Below are 25,975 nucleotides of genomic sequence, written 5' to 3' on the forward strand. Positions count from 1 at the left end.
TGCATTATAGTTTGCTTTATGACAACAAGAGCCTCACTGAAAAGCAACAAATAAGTTGTAGTAGTCACTACACACATCAACCCATTTGTTCTGGAGACCCGTGTCCTTAGAATGTATCCAGGTGGATTCTCAATTCATCTGAGTCTAAGAGTTAACAGTGGGAATCAGCAAGTGAGTTCCCCTTCCAAAGGCTTAAAATGAAATTATAGAGACAGGAAATTAACTACTCCATCAATGCCAAATGCTTCTTAAATTTATTTTTGGTTATAAAGGTAATTTGGAATGGTCTAATATTCATAAATCATTACTATACTATATAATTCATTTTAAAAACAATCCTGCCTTTTATGGATTTAATATACCACATTTCTATCCTAGTATCTGTCATTTTTGGTACTGTCAGCAATGTAACTATCTCATTTGTCTTTATTTCTCCAAAGCATGCCCCTTGTGTGACTTTCACAGAACACTGATGCCAGGCAGTTTTTCTCTGCACAGAATTTGAAGCCTACAGTTTCTATTACATAGACACATAATTGTGCATAATACCAGGGTACCTCCATGCATAATTTTAGAAAAAGCACAAGCGTGGTGATGACAGAGATTTGGGAAACATTTGCAACTTCTTCTAGTTTTCTCTCAAAATCGCACACATCTGTCTGCAATGGGGTGGGTCCCACTTGGGGCAGGGCCATGGGTGACACATCCTGCAAACCCAGAAAGGCACACTCACATCATCAGCCAACGCTGCTGCACCATGGAGAATGGGCAACGGATTCTGCTTCTCATAGCAGTGAAGTTTTTCATGAATCTGGAAGAAAATGAAAGTAGTATGAGTTCACCTGCTGGCAAAGAATTACAAATACTTTCACTATTCTGAACAGAATCAGGTCTCTCAATCCTCTTCAAGTCATGCATTTGAATTGACCTAAAGATGGCAGACATGTATATGCAATCCATCAATTACTACTACAGATCAAATGGCAAAACTTTCTTCAGACAGAACACATAAAAACACTAAGTCCTTGTTCCTCTTCCTAAACAGAAGCCACTGTTTGAAAGCTACACTGCCCCAAGATTACAAGTCTCCTTTGTAGCTTACACTTGAACAAAACAACAAAACAGCAAACAAAACAAAACATTTCCAAAAAAATCCCATCAACTTTGAACAAAGCAAAGCAGTAAATAGCAGCCCCGTTCTGACAGGTGGGTGTACAGGAGCTGCAAACGATAGAAACAGGCGCTGGGAGCTGCTAACACCAGGTACACATGCACCTTACCCAGTATGTTGTCCCAACAACTTGCTTTGTTACCCATCCCCCACCCGATTATTGTCACTTCTCAAATTCAAAGCTCAAAGAAATTAAGGGATTTCTCTTGACTACAGACATCATCACTATTTGTGTTAAATAACACCACACCCCATGCTATAAAACAGTAATATAAGTTCACCTGCTTAAATACTTTCACTATTGTGAACAGAATCAGGTCTGTAAAACAAGTAAATAATATTAAAAAGTAAAAATAACCCTTTTCATGTCCCATCATGACCTAAGAAACATAAGCAAGAATATGTTTTAAAGCATTATTAGGCAAATCCAGTTACTTTAAAAATATCTGAGCTAGAGATATGACTCAGCAGTTAGGAGTGCATGATACTCTTGCACAGGGACTCAAGTTTAAATCCCAGCACTGAAATTAAGAACCTTACCTGTAACTCCAGCTCCAACACCTCTGCTCCCATGGCCCCGGCACACACACATACCCACATATACATATATACCCACACATATACATATACCCACATATACATATATACCCACACATATACATATACCCACATATACATATATACCCACACATATAGACATAATTAAAACAGCATAATCTTTAAATTTTTTTTTTTTTTTTTTGGTTTTAAAGCTTTATTGTAGAAAGACAGGAAGAAAGAGAGAAGGTAGAAAGAGGGAGACCACCGACCTTGGCCACGTGGAGAGAAGGGGGAAGGGAGAGAGAGGAGAGTAAGAAAGGTGAGAGCTAAAGAGCTAAAATCTTTAAAAATGCATTGTTGTATAGTAAGTCAACCCTTCTTTGACCACTTTGTGACATTACTATCCTTCTTTATGTTTCCTCCTTAGCATTTTAGCATTTAAAATACTTGACAACTCATGTTAGCCTATCCTTACAGTTGAGCTTCCCTGCTAGTCCTACTGGGACTAGATGTCCCAGAGTGGGGTGGTACTCAAGGGAGGCTCCTCCTTCTCTGAGGAGAAGGGGAGGGTGCAATGGGAGGGGAGAGAGACTTGTAAGGGACTGGGAGGAAAGGAGGAAGGGGGGTTGTGATAGGAATGTAAAGTGAATGAAAAATAAATTACTGAAAAGAAAAAGAAAATTATCCTCTGCTGTCTTTGAAAAAGTGTGTCACCATCCCTTGTTACAGTCAAAGCTAGCCAAGCCTTTGTACAAATCTGCAAGAGAGATTTCATTTTGATTAGCCAGACACTCCTGCTGACAGATCCTATTACTTTTGGCAATCTGGTATAGAAGGTAGGAAATCAGGGGAAGGCTTGTGACAGTTATGGCATTACCAGAATGAGCAGAGTAATTTTGTTTATTTAATATCTTAGAGCCTTTAAGTTACTTATTACAAATTGTAAAGAATGTAAGAAATGAAGTAATTTTTGGGAAGCCATAAAATTGTGATTTGAAAATGATTAAGGTAGCAGTAGGCTGCTCAGTCATATCCAACTCCAGGACACTAACTTATCTAGGATTACGACAGTCATTCTGCAGAATGCTTCCCTGCTAGAGTAAATGGAGGCCGAAGCTTAGGAGACACATCTTTAACCCCAGCATTTAGTAGGGATCAGAAGTTCAAGGTCATCTTCAGCTATACAAGGTGTTTGAAGACAACCAGGTGCCCTAAAACTGTTTCAAACAAACAAAGCAAAACAAAAGACATGTTCATTTCTATATGCAACCAATTTTTTAAAAGAAAGTTATAGTCATCTTCAACTGGATATAGTTAGAAAGTAAATGCTCAATTTTAATAAGGGAATCTGGTGTTAATGTCCGATGTCAGTTCACATTAACTTTGTAAAATGAGGTTTCAATCATCAAACTATATACATGGAAGAGTAGTACATAGCTGTAATTGCATCACTGAAACCAAACCCCTCCATGAGTGTACAAGACCTTTAAACTGAGAGGAGGGGCACTGACAACAGTCACCTGGAAGAGATTAAATAAACTATATCTGTGATCTTTTAACCTGGCTCCTACTTATTAAAAAAGTGACTCTTGCTTGGGTGATGCTTAAGCACTCATGTTGGTAAGACTTCATGGTTAGATTCTGACATTTCTGAACAAGGATGGCACCAATGGACAGACTAATGTGGACTTGGGTTGGGGCTTGCAATGCCTAACTCCTACACAAAGAACTACAGGTAGCTAAGGAATGCTGATTGCCAGAGAAGGGAACACCGATTGGCTGTCCAATGCCAAATGGTCAGCCCTGACAACATATTAGATGGACTTAGACATTGTATTTATGTATTTAGGAACATGCATGCATACACACATACACACACACACACACACACACACACATACACACACACCACCACTGCCTCTGCTACCATTGCCACCAACAGCAGCAGCAGCTGCAGCAACAACAACAACAATAACAATTAAGAAAAAGGAGGCCATCAATTTGTACAAGAGCTAAGAGGGTATGAAGGAGAATTTAGAGAAAGGGAAAGGAGGAAATGTGAAGTGTTATTATAATCTTAAAAATTAGAAAATGTGTTTAAAAACATTGGCACTGCCGGTTGTTTCTGCTGTGTGGCTAGTGTCCTACTGATGGCTCACACCTGAACACATAAAACCTCTCTGCTTGCTTGCTTTGATTTTGCTGTCATTTGCCCCATTTTTTTCCACAGATAAAGTTTCTCTGTAACGCTGACTAGCCTCAATCTTGTGGTTCTGCTCTTGGGGTCTCCCAAGCACTGGAACTGCAGGTGTGGACTACTACCCTGGCTACTTATTTAAAATATGGATTTGGAAGGCAGGGTAATCCTGATAATGAAGAAGAACATTGGTAGGCTTGGTGGATCTGTTTTTTCCTCCAAGCTATAAAGGAACCCATTTTAAAAAGTAATGAAAATGTCAAGGGAAAAAAAGAAGATACTAGAAAGGAAAGCTTCAGCCAAATTCAACAAAACACTGGGCAAAGAAAACAGAGAAAACTGCAGGCTCCCATTTTAACTCAGTCTGCTAACAGTCCATGCTTGAGCCGAAAACTAAAGCTGATGAGAATCCACATCCTTATTTTAATGCAATACTTTACTGCTACACCAAGTAAGCATACACTGTGACATGAATTTGGCAATATAAGTTCATCAAGAATATTTAAAAATAGGCAGAAGCCACAGAGCTTCTGAGGCTGACCCTGTTTGAGGCTCCAGACATCCGGGCACCTCCCCTGCCAGAGGAGAGGTGAACAGCCCTCCCGGGAGGGCTTTGCCAGAGCACATGGGGGAGCCATCTTGGTTCCCGGATCCCTCCGAGACTAGTCTGCTCAGGTGAGAGTGTGGACTACAGAAGCTAACAGCTTCTGGGACAGGCCCTTTTTCAGGCCTTCATCTTCTGCCAGGAGGCAGGTCCAAAAGCCAGATATCTGTGCACCTTCCCTGCAAGAGGAGAGATTGCCTGCAGAGAGTGTTCTAACCACTGAAACTCAGGAGAGAGCTAGTCTCCCAGGTCTGCTGATAAAGGCTAACAGAATCACAAGAGGAACAAGCTCTAACAAGGGACAACTATAACAACTAACTCCAGAGATTACCAGATGGCAAAAGGCAAATGTAAGACTCTTACTAACAGAAATCAAGACCACTCACCATCATCAGAACCCAGCATTCCCACCTCAGCCAGTCCTTGGTACCCCAACACACCTGAAAAGCTAGACCCGGATTTATAAGTAGAGGACATCAAGAAGGAATTTAATAACTCACTTAAAGAAATACAGTAGAACATGCTAAAGATTTATAAGTCCTTAAAGAAAAACAGGAAAACACAACCAAACAGGTAGAACTCCTTAAAGAAAAACAGGAAAACACATCAAAACAGGTGATGGAAATGAACAAAACTATACTAGACATAAAAAGGGAAGTAGACACAATAAAGAAAACCCAAAGTGAGGCAAAGCTGGAGATAGAAACCCTAGGAAAGAAATCTGGAACCATAGATGTGAACATCAGCAACAGAATACAAGAGATGGAAGAGAGAATCTCAGGTGCAGAAGATTCCATAGAGAACATTGGCACAACAATCAAAGAAAATGCAAAAAGTTCCTAAATCAAAACATCCAGGAAATCCAGGACACAATGAGAAGACCAAACCTACAGATAATAGGAGTAGATGAGAATGAAGATTTTCAAATTAAAGGACCATCATATATCTTCAACAGAATTATAGAAGAAAACTCCCCAAACCTAAAGAAAGAGATGCCCATGAACATACAAGAAGCCTACAGAACTCCAAATAGACTGGACCAGAAAAGAAATTCCTCCCGACACATAACAAGGAATGAATAATCAGGTGTACCTGAAGAAGAAATCCACCTTCTAACAGCTCTCTATAGTTCCCTAGTAACAAACCAAGGAAACCCACAATCAAACTTACTGCTTTTATCTTGCACCAAAACAAATTTTTCTTTTACCTGGAAAGCTACACATAGTAGACTCTGAAAGTATGAGTTGAAAATATATTCAACTTTTATTTTATTTAAAGATGTATTTCATTTTCATATGTCTGTATACATACATACATGTGCTTTTGGAAGTCAGAAGAGGGTTTTAGAGGTATAAGCCCTTATAAGCTGCCTGACACAGGCGCTGGGACTTGAACTGTGTTCCTCTGGAAGAGCACTAAGTGCTAACTGCTGAACTATCTCCTTACACCTCTATTTCATTTTTTGTTAAATGTGTCATTTGACAATTTCACTCATGAATAATGCATTTTGATTACTCTTACTTCCCCCACCCTTGAACTGCCCACAATTCTTTCATCCTCCTTCCTCCATACAAGCCCCTGTCCCTGATTCATGTCCTTTTGATTTGTGAGCCATTGAACTAAATCAGGGTTGTCTATGCGACCATGGTTTTGGACCTGTCCATTGGAGCCTGGTGGCCTCATGAGTTGGTTCACAACTGAAAACAATGTTAGCTCCTTCCTCTAGAATCCATCAGCAACCAAGAGTTCAAGCAGGAAGCTTAGGGTCCCAAGGATCCACTCCCCCAGTCTATGATTGAAGACTGAGAGACTCAGTCCTGTGCAGGCCAATAGCAAGCAGCCACAGCTGCTGTGAGGTCATGACTGTTGGCTGTGACACACCCAGTACACAGTCCTTCTTTCAATGTTCTTGTTCTTATATTCTCCTCCAGTCCCCTCTTCTGTGGTGTTCCCTGAGCCTTAAGGGGTGCATTAATGTCTGCTATGACAGCCACCACATATTCTCAGTACCTCAAGTATCTCTCTTTTCATGACCACTCATTATACAAGAAATATCTTTGATTATGGTTGAGAGTAGCATATCTATGGGCTTAAACACAAGTATGTAGAAAGAACTGTTGGCACCCTGACAGTTTAGCTATACAATCATAGTGAGTTCTTCTAAGGCCTATGACTTCCTCATCTATGTTTTGTTTGTTTGCTTTCCTGGGCATTTTTAAAATATAGCAACCCTATAGGTGGAACAACATTAGGAACTAACCAGTACCCCGGAGCTCTTGATTCTAGCTGTATATGCTTCAAAAGAGTTGGCCATCACTGGAAAGAGAGGCCCATTGGACTTGCAAACTTTATATGCCCCAGTACAGGGGAATGCCAGGGCCAAAAAGTGGGAGTGGGTGGGTAGGGGAGTGGGGGGAGGGTATGGGGGACTTTTGGGATAGCATGGGAAATATAAATGAGGAAAATACCTAATAAAAAAGGAAAAAAATATAGTAAGATGAAACAAAAACTAACATATCAGAATTGAACAAAACAAAAAGACAGAAGGAAAAAGTACCCAATCACAAGCCCGAGAAACAGAGACCCAGTCATTCGAACATTCAGGAATCCCATAAGAACACAAAACTAGAAGCCATAGTGTCTATGCAGAGGACCTGGTACAGACCCATGCCAGCCCTGTACTTGCTGCTTTGGTCTCTGTGAGTTCATGAGAGTTCTTATGTTAATTTAGAGGGCCTTGTTTTCTGAGTGTCCTCCATTACACTCCTTGTGCCTCCTCTTCACAGTACAGGGTTCCTCGAGCCCTGAGGGGAAGGATCGGATCAAGACTTCCTGTTTAGAACTGAGTGTTCCAAGGTCTCTCACTCTGCATGATGTCTGGCTGTGGGTCTCTGTATTTGTCTCAATCTGTTGCAGGAGGAAGCTTCTCTGATGATGGCTGAGCAAGGCACTCATCTATAGCATAGTACAATGTCTTCCTGTCCTAAATGTTCTACACCTCCAGGTCTGTAACACTGATTCCTGGCCAAAAAGTCTCAGTTAAAATTTTTAGCTCATTTTTAAAAAATGTCTTTAAAACTCTACAGATGTGTCAATAATGTACTGTTTTGTTTTGCTCAAATATCTTCATGCAAATAGCATCAACTGTTAAGCTATTATTTCCTGGGACTTCAACACTTCAAGATCTTATGTCTTAAGAATCATTTATTTTTCACTATTTTTTTAAAGATTTATTTATTGGTTATATGTAAGTACACTGTAGCTGTCTTCAGACACTCCAGAAGAGGGAGTCAGATCTCGTTACAGATGGTTGTGAGCCACCATGTGGTTGCTGGGATTTGAACTCCAGACCTTCGGAAGAGCAGTCAGGTGCTCTTACCCACTGAGCCATCTCACCAGCCGATTGTTTAATAGTTCACTCTATGAAAAACCTAAATTGTTGTTTACCTGTCAATGGATACCTAGAATTATTTCTGGATATTTCTTGTTAAAACTTCTGCTGGTAAAAACATTCTTATAGAGGTTAGAGAGACAGCTCAGTGGTCAAAGTCCTTCTGTGCATATATAAGGACCTGAGCTCAACTTCCCAGGACCCATATTAAAAACTAGGCATGGTTGCCTATGTGCCTGTAACCCAGCTGTAAGGGGTGGAGACAGGATATCCCTTAGGCTAATAATCTAGCTCCTTGGTTCAGTGAGTAACCCTGCCTCAAAGGAACAAGGCAGAGTGATAGAATAAGATACCTAAGAGGATCCTCCTTTGGCCTTTCTGTGCTCACACACAGAGGCACACACACACAGACAGACAGACAGACAGACAGACACAGACACATACACATAAACACACACATAGACACAGACATATACAGACAAGCACACACACACAAATCTACTATCTTTTTTTTCTCTGTACTTTTTTTTTTTCTTTTTGGGGAATGCTGAGACTTAAACCTAGCACCTCACACATCCTAGGCCAGTGCTCTCCTCCTCAGTTGTATTAGTGGTCTCATTCTTTGCCACGTGGATAAACTTACTTCATAGCATCCTTCCTTACCCCCTCTTTTGTCTGGTGTCATCTACAGGCCTGTAAGCAGCAGTGCCTCTGCTCCTCTACCCCCTGCCCCCAATCTTCTCCTGCACTTACAGTATACTACCTTCATTATTTTAATTTTACCATAAATCCAGATGTACCACCTGTTCCAGATCAGCAGTTGACCACGGGCTCTTGGCTCAGCTTTGCTGGCCTATGCAAACTGAAGCCATACTTGGCAAAGGGGCAGCATAATGTTGAGCCTTCCTGTTCTCTATGCACTTGTGTCTTGATGAAGTGTCATAATTTCTCATGCATGGGTGTTTAATTTTCTTTATCACAGTTATACTCACTTTTTCTACTACTACTATAAATAGACTAGTTTTGATATTTTTCTCTTTTTTCTTTTTTTAATTTATTTGTAATTCATCTTTTACACTCCATATTCCATTCCCCCCCTCCCCATCCACCCTAAGACTGCTCCACATTCCATACCTCCTCCCCATCACACCCCATCTCCACGTGGATGTGCCCACCCCCACCCCCCTACCCCCCCACCCCACCTGATCTCTAAACTCCTTGGGACCTCCAGTCTCTTAAGGGTTAGGTGCATCATTTCTGAATGTACACAGACCTGGAAGTTCTCTACTGTATGTGTGTTGGGGGCCTCATATCAGCTAGTGTATGCTGTCTGTTTGTTGGTTCAGTGTTTGAAAAATCTTGGGAGTCCAGATTAATTAAGACTGCTGGTCCTTCTACAGAATCGCCCTTCTCCTCAGCTTCATTCAGCCATTCCTAATTCAGCAACAGGGGAAAGCTGCTTCTGTCCATTGGTTGGGTGCAAATAACTCTATGTGACTCTTTCAGCTCCTTGTTGGGTCTTTGAGCACTCCATAGCCTCAGTAATAGTGTTAAGCCTTGGGACCTCCCCTTGAGCAGGATCCCACTTTGGGCCTGTTGCTGGACCTTCTTTTCCTCAGAGTTCTCTCCAATTCCATCCCTGTGATTCTTTCAGACAGGAACAATTATGGGTCAGAAGTCTGATTGTGGGATGGCAACTCCATCCCTCACTTGATGGCCTGTCTTCCTGCTGGAGGTAGGCTCTATAAGTTTCCTCCCACTACTGTCAGGCATTTCATCAAAGGTCCCTCCCTATGAGTCCTGGGAGTCTTTCACCTCCTAGGTCTCTAGTGCATTCTGGGGGGGTCCCCCCAACCTATCTCTCCCCCCCACCAGGTTGCCTGTTTACATTCTTTCTGCTGGCCCTCGGGGCTTCAGTCCTTTTCCCTCAACCAATACCAGATCAGGTTCCCCTCTACTCCCCCCAGTGTTCCCCCCCCCATCCAGTTTCCCTCCCAAGACCCTCCTTCTCTCTCCACTTGTGATTGCTTTCTTCTCCCTCCCAAGTGGGACTGGGGGGGGGTCCTCACTTGGGCACTTCAGCTTGCTGAGCCTTTTGAATTCTGTGGACTGTATCTTGTGCATTCTGCATGTTTTTTTGTTTGTTTGTTTGTTTGTTTGTTTGTTTTTGGCTAATATCCACTTATTAGTGAGTACATACCATGCATGTCCTTTTGGGTCTGAGTTACCTTACTCAGGATGATATTTTCTAGTTCCATCCATTTGCCTACAAAAGTCAAGATACCCTCATTCTTAATAGCTGAGTAGTATTCCATTGTGTAAATGAACTATATTTTCTGTATCTGTTCTTCTGTAGTGGGACATCTAGGTTGTTTCCAGCTTCTGGCTATCACAAATAAGGCTGCTATGAACATAGTGGAACATGTGCCTCTGTGGCATGGTGGGGCATCTTTTGGGTATATTCCCAAGAGTGGGATAGCTGGGTCTTCAAGTAGATAGTTTTGATATTTTTATTTAAAATTTTCCTTTTTTTATTGGTTATAGATATTTAGGCATACAAACAATATTTTACATAGACATGTTGCATTTAGCTACCTGCTCAACTCGCTATTAAACTAACCTGAAGATTCTCTTCAAGAACAGCTGTAACACCCATGAATTGTGACAGCTCTTTTTTCCCTTTGCAGCCTCTCCTTACTTCCCTTCGGCTTAGCAGACTGATGAGGTTCTCAATACAGTTAGGGGAAAGTGCGACACTGGATGTGTCTCTGAAGATACTGCATCAGGAGGGCTCTGGCTTAATCCCTTGAGGGTTTGGAACACGAAGGCCTTGTTGAGAGGTGGCAAATGGCAGGTGATGGACATAGGCAGAGGAAAGAAGTCACTGAGAACATGCTCATGTGGGCAGTTACTGTATCATTCTTGTCTCTGGTTGCTATTCCCTAAGACGTGAACAACGTGTTCCACACTCACCCCTGGTACCATGCTTTGTCCCCATGCACAGGTCCAACCATTTGTCCTGTAAAACTGTAAGCCAAAAATAAACCTCTCCTCTCTCACAGTTGCCCAAGAATTTTGGTGACAGTTATTCAGAAATAATATCTGATTTTCAAAGCAATACTTGCCATTTTCACTTGTAATAATAATTATTCTGGATTTTATTAGATATCTATAAAGTTTTCTTCCGTTCCTCCTTCCTATTCACTAACAGGATTTTTCATTAAAAAATGAAGCCTATATTTTATCAACTTCTACTTTCCAGTATCTACTAAAACAATTACATGTAATAATTAGACCCTTTCCTATTATCAGTTACAGTATGTGTTAACTTTCCACTAGTACAATTACATAATTTAAGATATTTAATTTATAAATTTTATTATAAAAAAGTCTGATTTAGGTTCATGGTTTCAAAGCTGCAGTCCATGATTGCCTGAGCCTGTGTTATGATGGCACACAGCAGGAAGCACATGGCAGAATCAAACCCCTCACCTCAGAGAAGCTAGGGAAAGAAATCAGGGCTACACACACTCCATGAGAACAGCCCTCCCCAGCAATGACCTGGGAGCATCACTTAAAGGTTTCAAAGCCTCCCAACAGCGCCAAGAAAGCTGTCTTTGCACAGGGCTTGGATGTGGCACTTAACTGTGCTGTGGAAGATGACACGAAGCTGGCTATCTTTTTTTTTTTTCTTTGCTAATGCTGCTGCTGCTCCCCCCTCCTCCTCTTCTTTCTTCTTCTGATTTAAAATAAAATAGACCTATAGTTTTCCTTCATTGGACTAGATATTGTGTTATTCTAGGCTATAGCAAGTCATGTATAACAAGAATGACTATTTCTATTTTCTGGAATAATTTGAAAAATCAAATTGAATGACTCCTTTAATATTTAGGCAAGTGTACCCAGGAAAGCCACATGATGGTTTATCTAATTTATTTATTCTGGTTTAGGAAGATTTTGGTTTTATTTTCCCCTCATAGTTTCACATGGTTTCTAGAACCTTTTCTTCTTCTTTTTTTTTTTTTTTTTTTTGGTGAGATTATAACACAATTTTATTATTTCCCCTTCCCTTTCCTACCTCCAAACCTTCCCATATATCACCCATTGCTCTTTTTCAAAATCATGACCTCTTTTTTTCATTAATTATTTTACACACTGTCTTAGTCAGGATTTCTATTCCTGCACAAACATCATGACCAAGAAGCAAGTTTGGGAGGAAAGGGTGTATTCAGCTTACACTTTCCACATTGCTGTTTATCACCAAGGAAGTCAGGACTGGAACTCAAGCAGGTCAGGAAGCAGGAGCTGATGCAGATGTCATGAAGAGATGTTCTTTACTGGCTTGCCTCCCCTGGCTTGCTCAGCCTGCTCTCTTATAGAACCCAAGACTACCAGCCCAGAGATGGTCCCACCCACAAGGGGCCTTTCCCTCTTGATCACTAATTGAGAAAATGCCTTAGAGTTGGATCTCATGGAGGCATTTCCTCAACTGAAGCTCCTTTCTCTGTGATAACTCCAGCTGTGTCAAGCTGGCACAAAACTAGCCAGTACACAAACATATGCATATAGTATATATAACCTGCTAGGTCTGTACAGTGTTACTTGTATGTATATTTTCAGGGCTGACCATTTGATTCTGGATAACCAGTTAGTGTGCTCTTCCCTAAGGAAGGCTTCTCCCACTCTCAGCCTTCCTTAGTTCTCTGAAGCTCTTGCTAGAGGGTTGAGTTCTCACTGGCTTTCCCCCACCCACACTGGTATGTCTAATGTTGTTCTTGTTCAGCTCATATTTAGGAAGTTATGCCGGTAAGAGTTTATAACTGTATCTTCTGACATTACCAAGTTTCAGCCACTAGCTCTTAAAATCTTCCTACTTCCTCTTCTGCAATGTTCCCTGAGCCTTAGATATGGGAGTGTTTTGTAGCTGTATCCTTTGTGACTGGGCTCCACAACTCTATATTTTGATTGGTTGTGTTTTGTAATGCTCTCCAGCTGCTGCAAGAAAAGTTTCTTAACAAAGGTTAAGAACTACATTTATCGGTGGTATAGGTACAAACATTTAGAATGTAGTTAGGGGTTGTGCTGGATTAGTAAAGTAGTAGCTGTAGGTTTTCCTCAAGATCAAAATGACTTCACTAGCATTAGGTAGCTGTGTTGGCTGACAGCACCAAGCATGCTTTCCCTTTTGATGGCTGTACCCTTAATTACATTTAGAGAGCTGTTGGTTGCTGGCAACGTGTGTGTGCCACTATTACACCCTAGAGTTATTGTGACACATTGGATGTTGTTCTGGCTCACAGGCATCATAGTGGGGAGGACTATTGATTGTTTTTTTCCTTTGGAAGCTCCCATGGTGAGTTCTGGTACCATAAAACATACTTGTAAGGGAAGAAGCATTCAGGTTAGCTCCAGCTCAGAACCCTCTGAACCTATGTCTTAAGTACATGTTATCTTCAGCAATAACTTTCCACTTCTAGGGGGCAACCAATAACAATAGCCTGTAATGTTTTGGAAGTCTCTTAGAGAGCCATGGCCAACAACTAAAAGAGGGCTTCTGATACCTGGTATTGAGAATTTTGTTGAGTGATTTTTGGCTTTTGGAGGGAGCAATGTCATCCCAGATGAGAAATTTTCAGTTAAATTATATACATGTATATTTATTTATTTATTCACAGACTTATAAGTACTATAGATTTTTGGAGAGACAGTTAATAGTATGATTCCTTATGACTTTTCCAGACATCCTTATCTTGCCTCTTCCTTCTTCTTCTATTTTTATTTTTTCTGCCCCTAACTAGAGCCCTAAAGTTTTCCCATTTATGCCGTCAGATCATGTGTACCCTGCTATTCCTCCTCTATTGCTCCCCTACACCCCTACCTCAGCAAGGCTCCTTTTTACTTTCCCAGATTCTACACTTACTCCAGGAGTAGATCTGACTTTGAATTTCTGTTTTTCTTCATCAATTCTGTAGGTTTTAATTTTCTAGAAATTCTCATGTGGCTCTTAGGCATATGGTGTTTTCAAATCAGTTTCCTTTGGGCTGTTCACGGTATTTGGTAATTACCTTTAATACCTAACTCTTCCCTTCCGGTTGGCGCCAGCACCAGGTCACCTAAAGCGCAGAGTCGGGGGACACTCCCACGGTCCCCAGAGGACTCTCCACACGATCTTAGGATCACTGGTGAGTAGAACACAACATCTGTTCCAATTCAACTGTGATGGGCCTGTGACAGCCGGAACAAGGACACCAGAGCCCTTCCTAACCAGAGGCTTGGGTTCCTTTTGATCAGTTCAGGTTTACCTTGGTTTTGAACACACGACACAGCTCCACAGTTCTCAAAGGGACACCACTTCCAGGAGTTGTAACATGCCAAGGATCTTAGCACAACAGGATACCAGGATAACTGGAGCTGGGTCACATCAGTATTTCAGGGTCTCAGAGGAAGCTTGACTGCCAAAAACTCTGACACACCCAGAATCTTGGGTTCACAGGAGCCCACAATCAAAGGATCACAGAGAAAGCTGGACTCTGAGGAGTCCTGAATCAAATGGGATGATAGGAAGGACAGGCACCAATCAGATATATTGAGGGCAGCAAGCACTAGTGATAATCAGATGGTGAGAAGCAAGCTTAAGAACAGAAGCAACAGAAACCAAAGTTACTTGGCATCATCAGAACCAAACTCTCCCAACCATAGCAAGTCCTGGATACACCATCACACCAGAAAACGCATGGATCTAAAGTCACTTCTCATGATGACGATGAGGACTTTAAGAAAGAAATACAGGAAAACACAGGGAAACAGCTAGAAGCCTTTAAAGAGGACACACAAAAATCCCTTAGAGAGTTACAGGAAAACACTACTAAACAGGTGATGGAATTGAACAAAACCATCCAGGATCAAAAAATGGAAGTAGAAACAATAAAGAAAACCCAAAGGGAGACAAAGCTGGAGATAGAAACCCTAGGAAAAAAATCAAGAACCATAGATGCGAGCATCAACAACAGAATACAAGATATAGAAGAGAGAATCTCAGGTGCAGGAGATTCCATAAGGAACATGGACACAACAATCGAAGAAAATGCAAAATGCAAAAAGATCCTAACTCAAAACATCCAGGAAATCCAGGACACAATGAGAAACACCAAACCTACTAATAATAGGGGTAGAGTAGAATGAAGATTTTCAACTTAAAGGGCCAGGAAATATCTTCAACAGAATTATAGAAGAAAACTTCCCATACATAAAGAAAGAGATGCCCATGAACATACAAGAAGCCTACATAACTCCAAATACACTGGAACAGAAAAGAAATTCTCCCAGACAAATAAAATTCAGAACAACAAATGCACTAAATAAAAACAGAATATTAAAAGCAGTAAGGGAAAAAGGTCAAGTAACATATAAAGGCAGGCCTATTAGAATTACTCCAGAGTTCTCACCAGAGACTATGAAAGCCAGACGATCCTGGGCAGATGTTATACAGGCCTTAAGAGAACACAAATGCCAGCCCAGGTTACTTTACCCAGCAAAACTGTTGATTACCATAGATGGAGAAAGCAAAGTATTCCATGACAAAACCAAATTCACACAATATCTTTCCATGAATCCAGCCCTTCAAAGGATAATAACGGGAAAACACCAATACGAGGACAGAAACTACGCCCAAGAAAAAGCAAGAAAGTAATCCTTCAACAAACCTAAAAGAAGACAGCCGCAAGAACAGAATCCCAACTCTAACAACAAAAATAACAGGAAGCAACAATTACTTTTCCTAAATATCTCTGAATATGAATGGACTCAATTCCCAAATCAAAAAAGACATAGATTAACAGACTGGTTACACAAACAGGACCTAATATTTTGCTGCTGACAGAAACCCATCTCAGGGAAAAAGACAAACACTACATCAGAGTGAAACGCTGGGAAACAATTTTCCAAGCAAATGGTCTGAAGAAACAAGCTGGAGTAGCCATTCTAATATCTAATAAAATTGACTTCCAAACCAAAGTTATCAAAAAAGACAGGAGGGGCACTTCATACTCATCAAAGGTAAAATCTTCCAAGAGGAACTCTCAATTCTGAATATCTATGCTCCAAATGCAAGGGCAGCCACATTCATTAAAGAAAATTTAGTAAAGCTCAAAGCACACATTGCACCTCACATAATAATAGTGGGAGACTTCAACTTTCATCATTGGACAAATCATGAAACAGAAACTAAATAGGGACACAGTGAAACTAACAGAAGTTATGAAACAAATGGATTTAACAGATATCTACAGAACATTTTATCCTAAAACAAAAGGATATGGATATACCTTCTTCTCAGCACATCATGGTACCTTCTCCAAAACTGACCATATAATGGGTCACAAAACAGTTCTTAACAGATACAAAAATATTGAAATTGTCCCATGCATCCTATCAGATCTCTATGGACTAAGGCTGATCTTCAATAACAACATAAATAATACAAAGCCAACATTCCATAGAAACTGAACAACACTCTTCTCAAAGATACCTTAGTCAAGGAAGAAATAAAGAAAAAAATTAAAAACTTTTTAGAGTTTAATGAAAATGAAGCCACAACATACCCAAACTTATGGGACACAATGAAAGCTTCCTGAGAGGAAAATTAACAGCTCTGAGTGCCTCCAAAAAGAAACTTACACTAGCAGCTTGATAGCACATATAAAAGCTCTAGAACTAAAGGAAGCAAATTCACCCAAGAGGAGTAGAGGGCAGAAAATAATCAAACTCAGGGGCGAAATCAATCAAGTGGAAACAAAAAGAATTGTTCAAGGAATCAACCAAACCAGGAGCTGGTTCTTTGAGAAAATCAACAAGATAGATAAACCCTTAGCCAGACTCACTAGAGGGCACAGGGATAGCATCTTAATTAACAAAATCAGAAATGAAAAGGGTGACATAACAATAGATCCTGAAGAAATCCAAAACACCATCAGATCCTTCTACAAAAGGCTATACTCAACAAAACTGGAAAACCTGGATGAAATGGACAAATTTCTAGACAGATACCAGGTAATAAAGTTAAATCAGGATCAGATTAATGACCTAAACAGTCCTATATTCCCTAAAGAAATAGAAGCAGTCATTGATAGTCTCCCAACCAAAAGCCCAGGACCAGATGGGTTTAGTACAGAGTTCTATCAGACCTTCAAAGAAGATGTAATACCAATACTCCTCAAACTATTCCACAAAATAGAAACATAAGGTACTCTATGCAATTCATTCTAAGAAGCCACAATTACTCTGATGCTTAAACCACATAAAGACCCAACAAAGATAAGAGAATTTCAGACCAATTTCCCTTATGACTATCGATGCAAAAATACTCAATTAAATCCTCACAAACAGAATCCAAGAACATCAAAACGATCATCCATCATGACCAGGTAGGCTTCATCCCAGGGATGCAGGGATGGTTTAATAAACGGAAATCTATCAACATAATCCATTAAATAAACAAACTCAAAGACAAAAACCACATGATCATCTCTTTAGATGCTGAGAAAGCATTTGACAAAATCCAACACCAATTCATGATAAAGGTCTTGGAAAGGTCAGGAATTCAAGGCCCATACCTAAACATAATAAAAGCAATCTATAGGAAAGCAGTAGCCAACATCAAAGTAAATGGAGAGAAGCTGTAAGCAATCCCACTAAAATCAGGAACTAGACAGGGCTGCCCTATTCAATATAGTACTTAAAGTCCTAGCCAGAGCAATTAAACAACAAAAGGAGGTCAAGGGGCTACAAATTGGAAAGGAAAAAGTCAAACTATCACTATTTGCAGATGATATGATAGTATATATAAGTGACCCTAAAAATTTCACCAGAGAACTCCTAAACCTGATAAACAGCTTCAGTGCAGTAGCTGGATATAAAATTAACTCAAACAAATCAGTGACCTTTCTCTCCACAAAAGATAAACAGGCTGAGAAAGAAATCAGGGAAACAACATCCTTCACAATAATCAAAAATAATATAAAATACCTTGGTGTGACTCTAACTAAGGAAGTGAAAGATCTGTATGATGAGAACTTCAAGTCTCTGAAGAAAGAAATTAAATTAGATCTTAGAAGATGGAAAGATCTCCCATGCTCATAGATTGGCAGGATTAATACAGTCAAAATGGCTATCGTGCCAAAAGCAATCTATAGATTCAATGCAATCCCCATCAAAATTCAAACTCAATTCTTCACAGAGTTAGAAAGGGCAATTTGCAAGTTCATCTGGAATAAAAAAAAAAACCTAGGATAGCAAAAATTCTTCTCAATGATAAAAGAATCTCTGGTGAAATCACCATGTCTAACCTAAAGCTGTACTACAGAGCAATTGTAATAAACACTACATTGTATTGGTATAGCGACAGACAAGTAGACCAATGGAATAGAATTGAAGACCCAGAAATGAACCCTCACACCAATGGTCACTTGATCTTTGACAAGGGAGCTAAAATCATCCAGTGGAAAAAAGATAGTATTTTCAAAAAATGGTGCTGGCACAACTGGGGGTTATCATGTAGAAGAATGCGAATAGATCCATTCTTATCTCCTTGTACTAAGTCAAGTCTAAGTGGATGAAGGAACTCCACATAAAACCAGACACACTGAAACTTATAGAGGAGAAAGTGTGGAAAAGGCTCAAAGATAAGGGCACAGAGGAAAAATTCCTGAATAGAACAGCAATGGCTTGTGCTATAAGGTTGAGAATTGACAAATGGGACCTCATAAAATTGCAAAGCTGTCAATAAGACAAAAAGCCCACCAACAGATTGGGAAGATTTTTTTTTTTTTTAACCAATCCTAAATCAGTCAGGGGACTAATATCCAATATAAAAAGAACTCAAGAAGATGGACTCCAGAAAACAAAATAATCCCATTAAAAAATGGAGCACAGAGCTAAAAAAGAATTCTCAACTGAGAAATATCAAATGGCTGAGAAGCACCTGAAAAAATGTTCAACATCGTTAATCATCAGGGAAATGCAAATCAAAACAACCCTATAGGTGGAACAACAATATGAACTAACCAGAATGGCTAACATCAAAAATTCATGTGACAGCAAATGCTGTCGAGGATGTGGAGAAAGAGGAACATGCCTCCATTGTTGGTGAGATTGTAAGCTTGTACAACCACTCTGGAAATCAATCTGGTGGTTCCTCAGAAAATTGGACATAGTACTACCGGAAGATCCAGCAATACCTCTCCTGGGCATATATCCAGAAGATGTCCCAACTGGTAATAAGAACATATGCTCCACCATGTTCAGAGTAGCCTTATTTATAAGAGTTAGAAGTTGGAAAGAACTCAGATGTCCCTCAACAGAGGAATGGATACAGAAAATGTGGTACATTTACACAATGGAGTACTACTCAGCTATCAAAAACAATGAATTTATGAAATTCCTAGGCAAATGGATGGGCCTGGAGGGTATCATCCTGAGTGAGGTAACACAATCACAAAAGAACTCACATGATATGCACTCACTGATAAGTGGATATTAGCCCAGAAACTTAGAATACCCAAGATACAATTTGCAAAATACATGAAACTCAAAAAGAAGGAAGACCAAAGTGTGGACACTTTGCCCCTTCTTAGAATTGGAAAAACAAAAACAAAAACAAAAACACCCATGGAAGGAGTTATAGAGACAAAGTTTGGAGCTGATACAAAAGGATGGACCATCCAGAGATTTCCATACCTGGGGATCCATCCCATAATCAGCCTCCAAATGCTGACACCATTGCATACGCCAGCAAGATTTTGCTGAAAAGACCCTGATATAGCTGTCTCTTGTGAGGCTATGCCAGTGCCTGGCAAACACAGAAGTGGATGCTCACAGTTCGCTATTGGATGGAACACAGGGCCCCCAATGGAGGAGCTAGAGAAAGTACACAAGGAGATGAAGGGGTCTGCAATAGGTGGAACAACAATATGAACTAACCAGTAACCCCAGAGCTCGTGTCTCTGGCTGCATATGTAGCGATGGCCTAATCGGCCATAATTGGGAAGAGAGGCCCCTTGGTCTTGTAAACTTTATATGCTCCAGTACAGGGGAAACACCGGGGCCAAGAAGTGGGAGTGAGTGGGTGAGTGGGGGGCGGGCAGGAGGGAGGGTATAGGGGACTTTCTGGATAGCATTTGAAATGTAAATGAAGTAAATACCTAATAAAAATTTGGAAAAAAAATACCTAACTCTGACATTGTGATTGTCTTTTCCTTCCCAATACTGTCCCCATCTTGTTTTCCTTTCCCTTGAAACAATCTAGTCAAAAGAAGGCACATTTCAACAATTTGGTAGAGTGGACTGTCCTTCATTGGTTCTCTTATTTTCTACATCAATTCCTGTCTCACCTCAAGCAGTTCTTCCTTCCTACAAGTGACTATCCTGCTATCCTGTTGAGATCTCTTATGATGAATGTTTTGATTGTTATCTTGAAAAAAAATTAAAGACACTGTCTACCCATGTAACACAGACTGGCCTCAAACTCATGAAATCCCTGCCTCAGCTTCTCGAGCATTAAGATTTGATGAGTGTGTCACAATGCCCAAGTCTTCATTACTTGTATCCTTTGTCTTATGTAACTAAAATTTGACCTTTAAACACTCAAAAGTTAGGTCATTTCTGTCTCTTACAGTTTCCCCCTCCTTGGCTATTGCATGTACTGAATGCCTCACTTTCTTGTTTCTCCAGAACCAATGGTTCAAGGCTTATGCAAAGTCACCTTGAATTCTCACATACATATATTTAGCTGAAGTCCTAAACAGTTAAACACAATCTTCACACAATTTACAAACATGGCACATTTCAACTCCTACCACATTGCTCTCAGCTCACATGCTACTCCATCTAATGTGGAGCACAAACATTCCAGGCCAGAACATGTATGCACAACCCATACTTTTCATATTTTCTGTTGCTCTATTATCTATTTAAACGTAATAAAATATGTATTTATGGTATACTGTGTCTTGTCTTCCTTCCTCCTATTCTCTAAAGACATAGTTCATACGTCTCAGTTTTCTTCAGCTATAACCAAGTTGCAATTCAAGCCTTAAATTTATAAATACATTTTTGAAGTTACGTTTTTCACTATGCATGACAAGTACTCCTAATGATCTCTCTCTATAACTCCTTGTAGGAGTATGCCCTTAATAGCTGCAAAAGTGAGTCTTGGATGACAACCTGACTGGATCTGCAATCAACTGGGCCACATATCTTTGAGCAAGTCTATAAGGGGATTTTGTAGAAGGAGTAACCGAGGAAGGAAAGACCTTCCACTGGAGTCAGAAGCACCTTCAGCCATAACCCAGAAAAGGAAGTTTGAGGGAAATGCTTTTGCTTTCTGCCTGCCCACCTTCACCCCTTCCCTGACATCAGATCCCAGCCTGATCAGCCTTCAGGCATCAATGGCACTGACAAGAGCAGCCCTGCAGGAACCCTCCAGACCGTCACAGACTACAGACCGGGACGCTAAAACACCCAACCTCATAGAACCAAGCATCTAGGAAGTTCTCAGCCTTTCCAATGTGTAGAATGGCCATTATCAGGTACCCAATGGAACTGTGTGAGCCAATTTAGTGATTCCCTCTCTTAGTATATATCGATATAATATATATATGCACATATATATTATATCGATATATATTAACAGACTATCAACTATTATTTATATGGATTTATTACTGAGATTTACTTCATGTTTAATTTATTATCAATATTTAAACAATATTTGGTTTAACTAACAGTAAATGTTAAAGTTCAATATTAAGGTTTTTGTAAGATTTATTTATTATTTTATGTATGTGAGTACATTGTAGCTGTACAGATTGTTGTGAGACTTCATGTGAGCCTTCCTTCTTGTTGGGAATTGAAATTTTAGGACCTCTGCTAGCTTTGGTCAACTCCACTTCGGCCGGCCTAGCTCACTCTGACCCAAAGATTTATTTATTATATGTAAGTACACTGTAGCTGTCTTCAGGCACACCAGAAGAGAGTGTCAGATCTCATTACAGGTGGGTGTGATCCACCATGTGGCTGCTGGGATTTGAACTCAGGACCTTTGGAAGAGCAGTCAGTGCTGTTACCCGCTGAGCCATCTCGCCAGTACCAATATTAGTTTTAATATTTAATTTACTTACTATTTATTATTAAATGCCAATAATTATATAATAATTACATTTGATATAATATATAGTTATAGATATAGAAGATTAACTAATCCAGTATCTTTATTGTTTCTCCTTTTTACTTTCAGATTTCTGTGAGATGTACAGACAAGTCTCCCACACAATAACAGCTATATAATAGCTATACATTCTAAGTTTATACATTTGATTTCTATACCTTCAGCCATTTCACAATAGTTCCAAGGAGTAAATTAAATTTGCTGAGCCAGGCATGGTGGTGCACGCCTTTAATCCCAGCACGCAGAGGCAGGCGGATTTCTGAGTTCGAGAGCAGCCTGGTCTACAAAGTGAGTTCCAGGACAGCCAGGACTATACAGAGAAACCCTGTCTCAGAAAAAAAAAAAAATTATGAATTCTCCAAGTGGATTATGGAAAGATTGCTTAGGATTAAAAAACCCTTGATGCTCTTAAAGAGGAGCTGGGAGGGTTCCTAATACTCAAGTCAAGCAGTGAGCAACTGCCTGCAACTCTAGGTCCAGGGATCTGACCCCTCCTTTAGCCTCCACAGTCAGTGATACTCACATGGTATATATACATACACTCAGGCACATGCGCACACATACACAGAAATTGAAAAAAAATATTTTAATTCTATAATGTCACTTATAGATTAATGTCCAAATTAGGAGATGTCTACTAGTATTGAGTCTCACCAGCACCAATCGGATAGAAAGTTGAAAAATAAATTTGCAGACTGCTACTTGAAGTTTATATTTGGTAGAAGGATTGGAACTCAGGAAATAATTACAACTAACTGTAGTAGCTCTAACTTGTTCTCTAAGCAATTTTCTAAAAGCAGATAAACTAATGACAACCAGACTTGAAAAGTAAGGGAATTTTCTACAAGTCTTTTCTATTTTGCTTTTATTTTTAACCACAGGGTTCTCTGCTGTGGGAAAAGCCTGTTTTCCTTATGGTCTTATATTTTAGTAGCTGGAGAAAAATTGCTGGTTAGACTCCGTGGCAATATAGAAATGAGGCCAAACCATTGAAATGAGGGCATTTCAACTGAACCCAGAGATGTTCAAAAGTGAAAACATGTTATCTCACTGGAAAGAGAAACTATAATCTAATCATCTCTACAAATATATGGAATCACCTTACCTCATCTTGTGCAACACATGCCTACCTACATGAGCCTAGAGGGGTCAGAAGGGACGTCAGATCCTCTGGAATAAATAGTTACAAAGGGCTGCCAAGCAGGTGCTGTGAACCAAACTCGGGCCTCTTCCTGAACAGCAAGTGCTCTGAACGCTGAGACATCTCATTTGAAGTCCGTATTTGAAACCGCACATTTTAAGCACACCACTATTTAAAACCTGGCAGGGGAAGCACTCTACAGCAACACCACTTAAATCACTTGTAACTCAGCCACACCTCCTGCAATAATCTTGATTATGGTATCAAGTGCTTGTGTGGCACGTCTATAGTTTGCAACCCTCACTCTAAACAGCAGACTTCCCACCCTTTCCCTTTCTTGCCTGTCTTTACTTTGGGAGCAAATAATGAGAGTAACTGGTCTCTCAGAATCATGCAGTTATAAAACCCAAGCGTTGCCAAAGGAGCAGTCATAGCTAGCCCACAACACAAGATCTTATGCTAAGGTCTTTGCAAGCTTGCAAAGCTGCCAGTTCTCAAATGTTGCAATGTACTTTCATTGGCCTACAGAGAAGATGATGTCAGAGACTCTGGCAACCCACTTTCATGAAGTTGCAAGATGCCAAATCAAGCTGTCCTGTGAATTTCCAAAGTATGGCTTCATCCAAATGCACATTAGGTCTGTACCATGCTGTGGATTTTAAAATTTAGCAGAAATAAATATGAAAGGAAACAAAATTTGTGACTTAGAAATAGGCACTGTTGAATTTTAGACAACAATTTCCAAATCATACCTAAGTCGATCCCATTCAATCCTTTGCACTTTCTTACTTAGCAACTCCATAGAGCATATGCTGAGACTATTTGCTGTAGACACTTGTCCTGTCCCAGACACACACATATTAAATTTTTGCCTCTGCCAAAGGTGCTACTGTGGAGGTATTCAAATTTTACTCCACAGGCTCATATTGCAAGTATACCATGCATTTGGAATAGATGGCAACAGAAAGTGCACTGTGTAACTAAAATGAATACTTTTCATCAACCTCCAAAGAATAAAAATAAAGCTAATATCATTAAGGAACTCAATATTAAAAAACACTTTGGGTTATAAATATTATACTAGTTATACTACTGATCACTCCACATATATTCAATTATATGACTGCCAAAATGTGAGTCAAGTTAGCAATAAATTAATTTTACTTTTTATATTTTCTTTTAATCAATGCCAACTTTAATATTTGATTCAATAGGTGTTTATTCTGTTGAATGAACGACTATAGTACCTTCCAATGACTACTAATAATTCTAATACCGACCCATACTGGGTGCTACTGTGTTCAGACTTAATGTGGCTGACCTCTCTGACCTTGAAAATTACTATTCCCATACTGACTGTCTATGTTTTATAGGCTTGGTTTAGATTAAATAAAATTTTTGAATAAAAAAATAAAAAGCCAAGACAGGACAAAGGATGACAAAGGATTCCTTAGAAGACCGTGAGATAAACACTTCGAAGAGGGTCCAAGTGAGGTGGGGAGGCATGAGGTGATTCGGGATGGAGGATGTTTGCATTCAAAGGTGGGTAGGAGAGAACATATACACGGAGAAAGAAACAAAAAGATCCACCATTTTAATTTCCTTTCAACCAAGTTCTATAAGTTTAGACTAAGCTACAGGAGGGGGAATCTGTATGTATGAAAATATATACACATAGAAGGATCGATTTAAATATATAATATAGACGGAGAGATGATTTCTTGATTAATAGATAAAAAGGTGGATAGGTAAGTTTAATAGGTGATATGTAGATAGATGACAGACGATAATAGATGATTGATGATGATGGCAAAGATACTGGTCAATGAAACACAAATAATAGGTAGAAAAGATAATGTAAAAGTAGAAAGAAAACTGTCATGTTAACTAAAGAACATACATATAAGGTAATAAAAACTCTGAATTAAACCATCAAATGGAAAATCTAAATAAAGTTTTTAATTCTTCTCTCATACAATACATCCCAACTTCAGTTTATCCTCTCTCCACTCCTCCCAGTGCTCCCCTCCAACCTGCTCTCTCCCCCAGATTCACTCCTCCTCTACTTCCCTTCAGAAAAAAGCAGGTCTCCCAGGGATATCAAGTGAACATGGCATAAGAACATGCAATAAGACTAGGCATACAGCTTCATATCAGGGTCTGCTGAAGCAGCCCACCAAAAGGAAAAGGGTTAGAACAACAGAATGGATATCAGTGCACAAGTGGCAAACAGATAAAAATTAAAATTTTAATACCTATAAAAATTGTTGTAAGTAATATGTAAAATCTGTAAAAGAAAATTATAAAGTATTCCTTAAAAAATTAAAAATCTAGATAATGGAACATTGTTCGAAACTTAAGAGTTAGTAGAATTAATGTTATAAACATATGTAGTATATCCAAAGGAACTGTTTCCCATGAAACTAATGTATTCTCATTCACAGGGCATTGTGATATCAACACAATGCAGAACAACACAAAGAATAAATGATCCAGAAGCAGAACCCTGTGAATACAGACAGTGGATCAATGAACAAGCTGGTGCTACAGGGATGTCAGAAAGGAGGCTTACTCACCCCCATAAATGATACTGCATCAACTGAATAGCCTTTTAGGAAAAACAAACATACAACAACAAAATATGTATCCCTACCTCATACTAGACACTAAAATCAGCTAAAGGTAGACTACACATCTTCATCTGAGCAAG

The 25,975-nt window shown here is 39.7% G+C and overlaps 1 protein-coding gene across 13 annotated transcripts in view; it reads right to left on the bottom strand.

Moving 5' to 3' along the window:
* The window catches only part of Mpp7 (membrane protein, palmitoylated 7 (MAGUK p55 subfamily member 7)), a 278,928-nt gene that overhangs the window by 112,943 nt on the left and 140,010 nt on the right, over positions 1–25,975 (bottom strand). For all 13 annotated transcript variants that reach the window (NM_001081287.2, NM_001360860.1, XM_006526327.3 and 10 more), the window contains one exon: positions 734–811. In NM_001081287.2, the coding sequence (NP_001074756.2) occupies positions 734–811 (78 nt within the window). The remainder of the gene's footprint in view (positions 1–733; positions 812–25,975) is intronic.

The sequence above is a fragment of the Mus musculus genome, chromosome 18, assembly GCF_000001635.26.
Source record: "Mus musculus strain C57BL/6J chromosome 18, GRCm38.p6 C57BL/6J".
Taxonomy (NCBI): domain Eukaryota; kingdom Metazoa; phylum Chordata; class Mammalia; order Rodentia; family Muridae; genus Mus; species Mus musculus.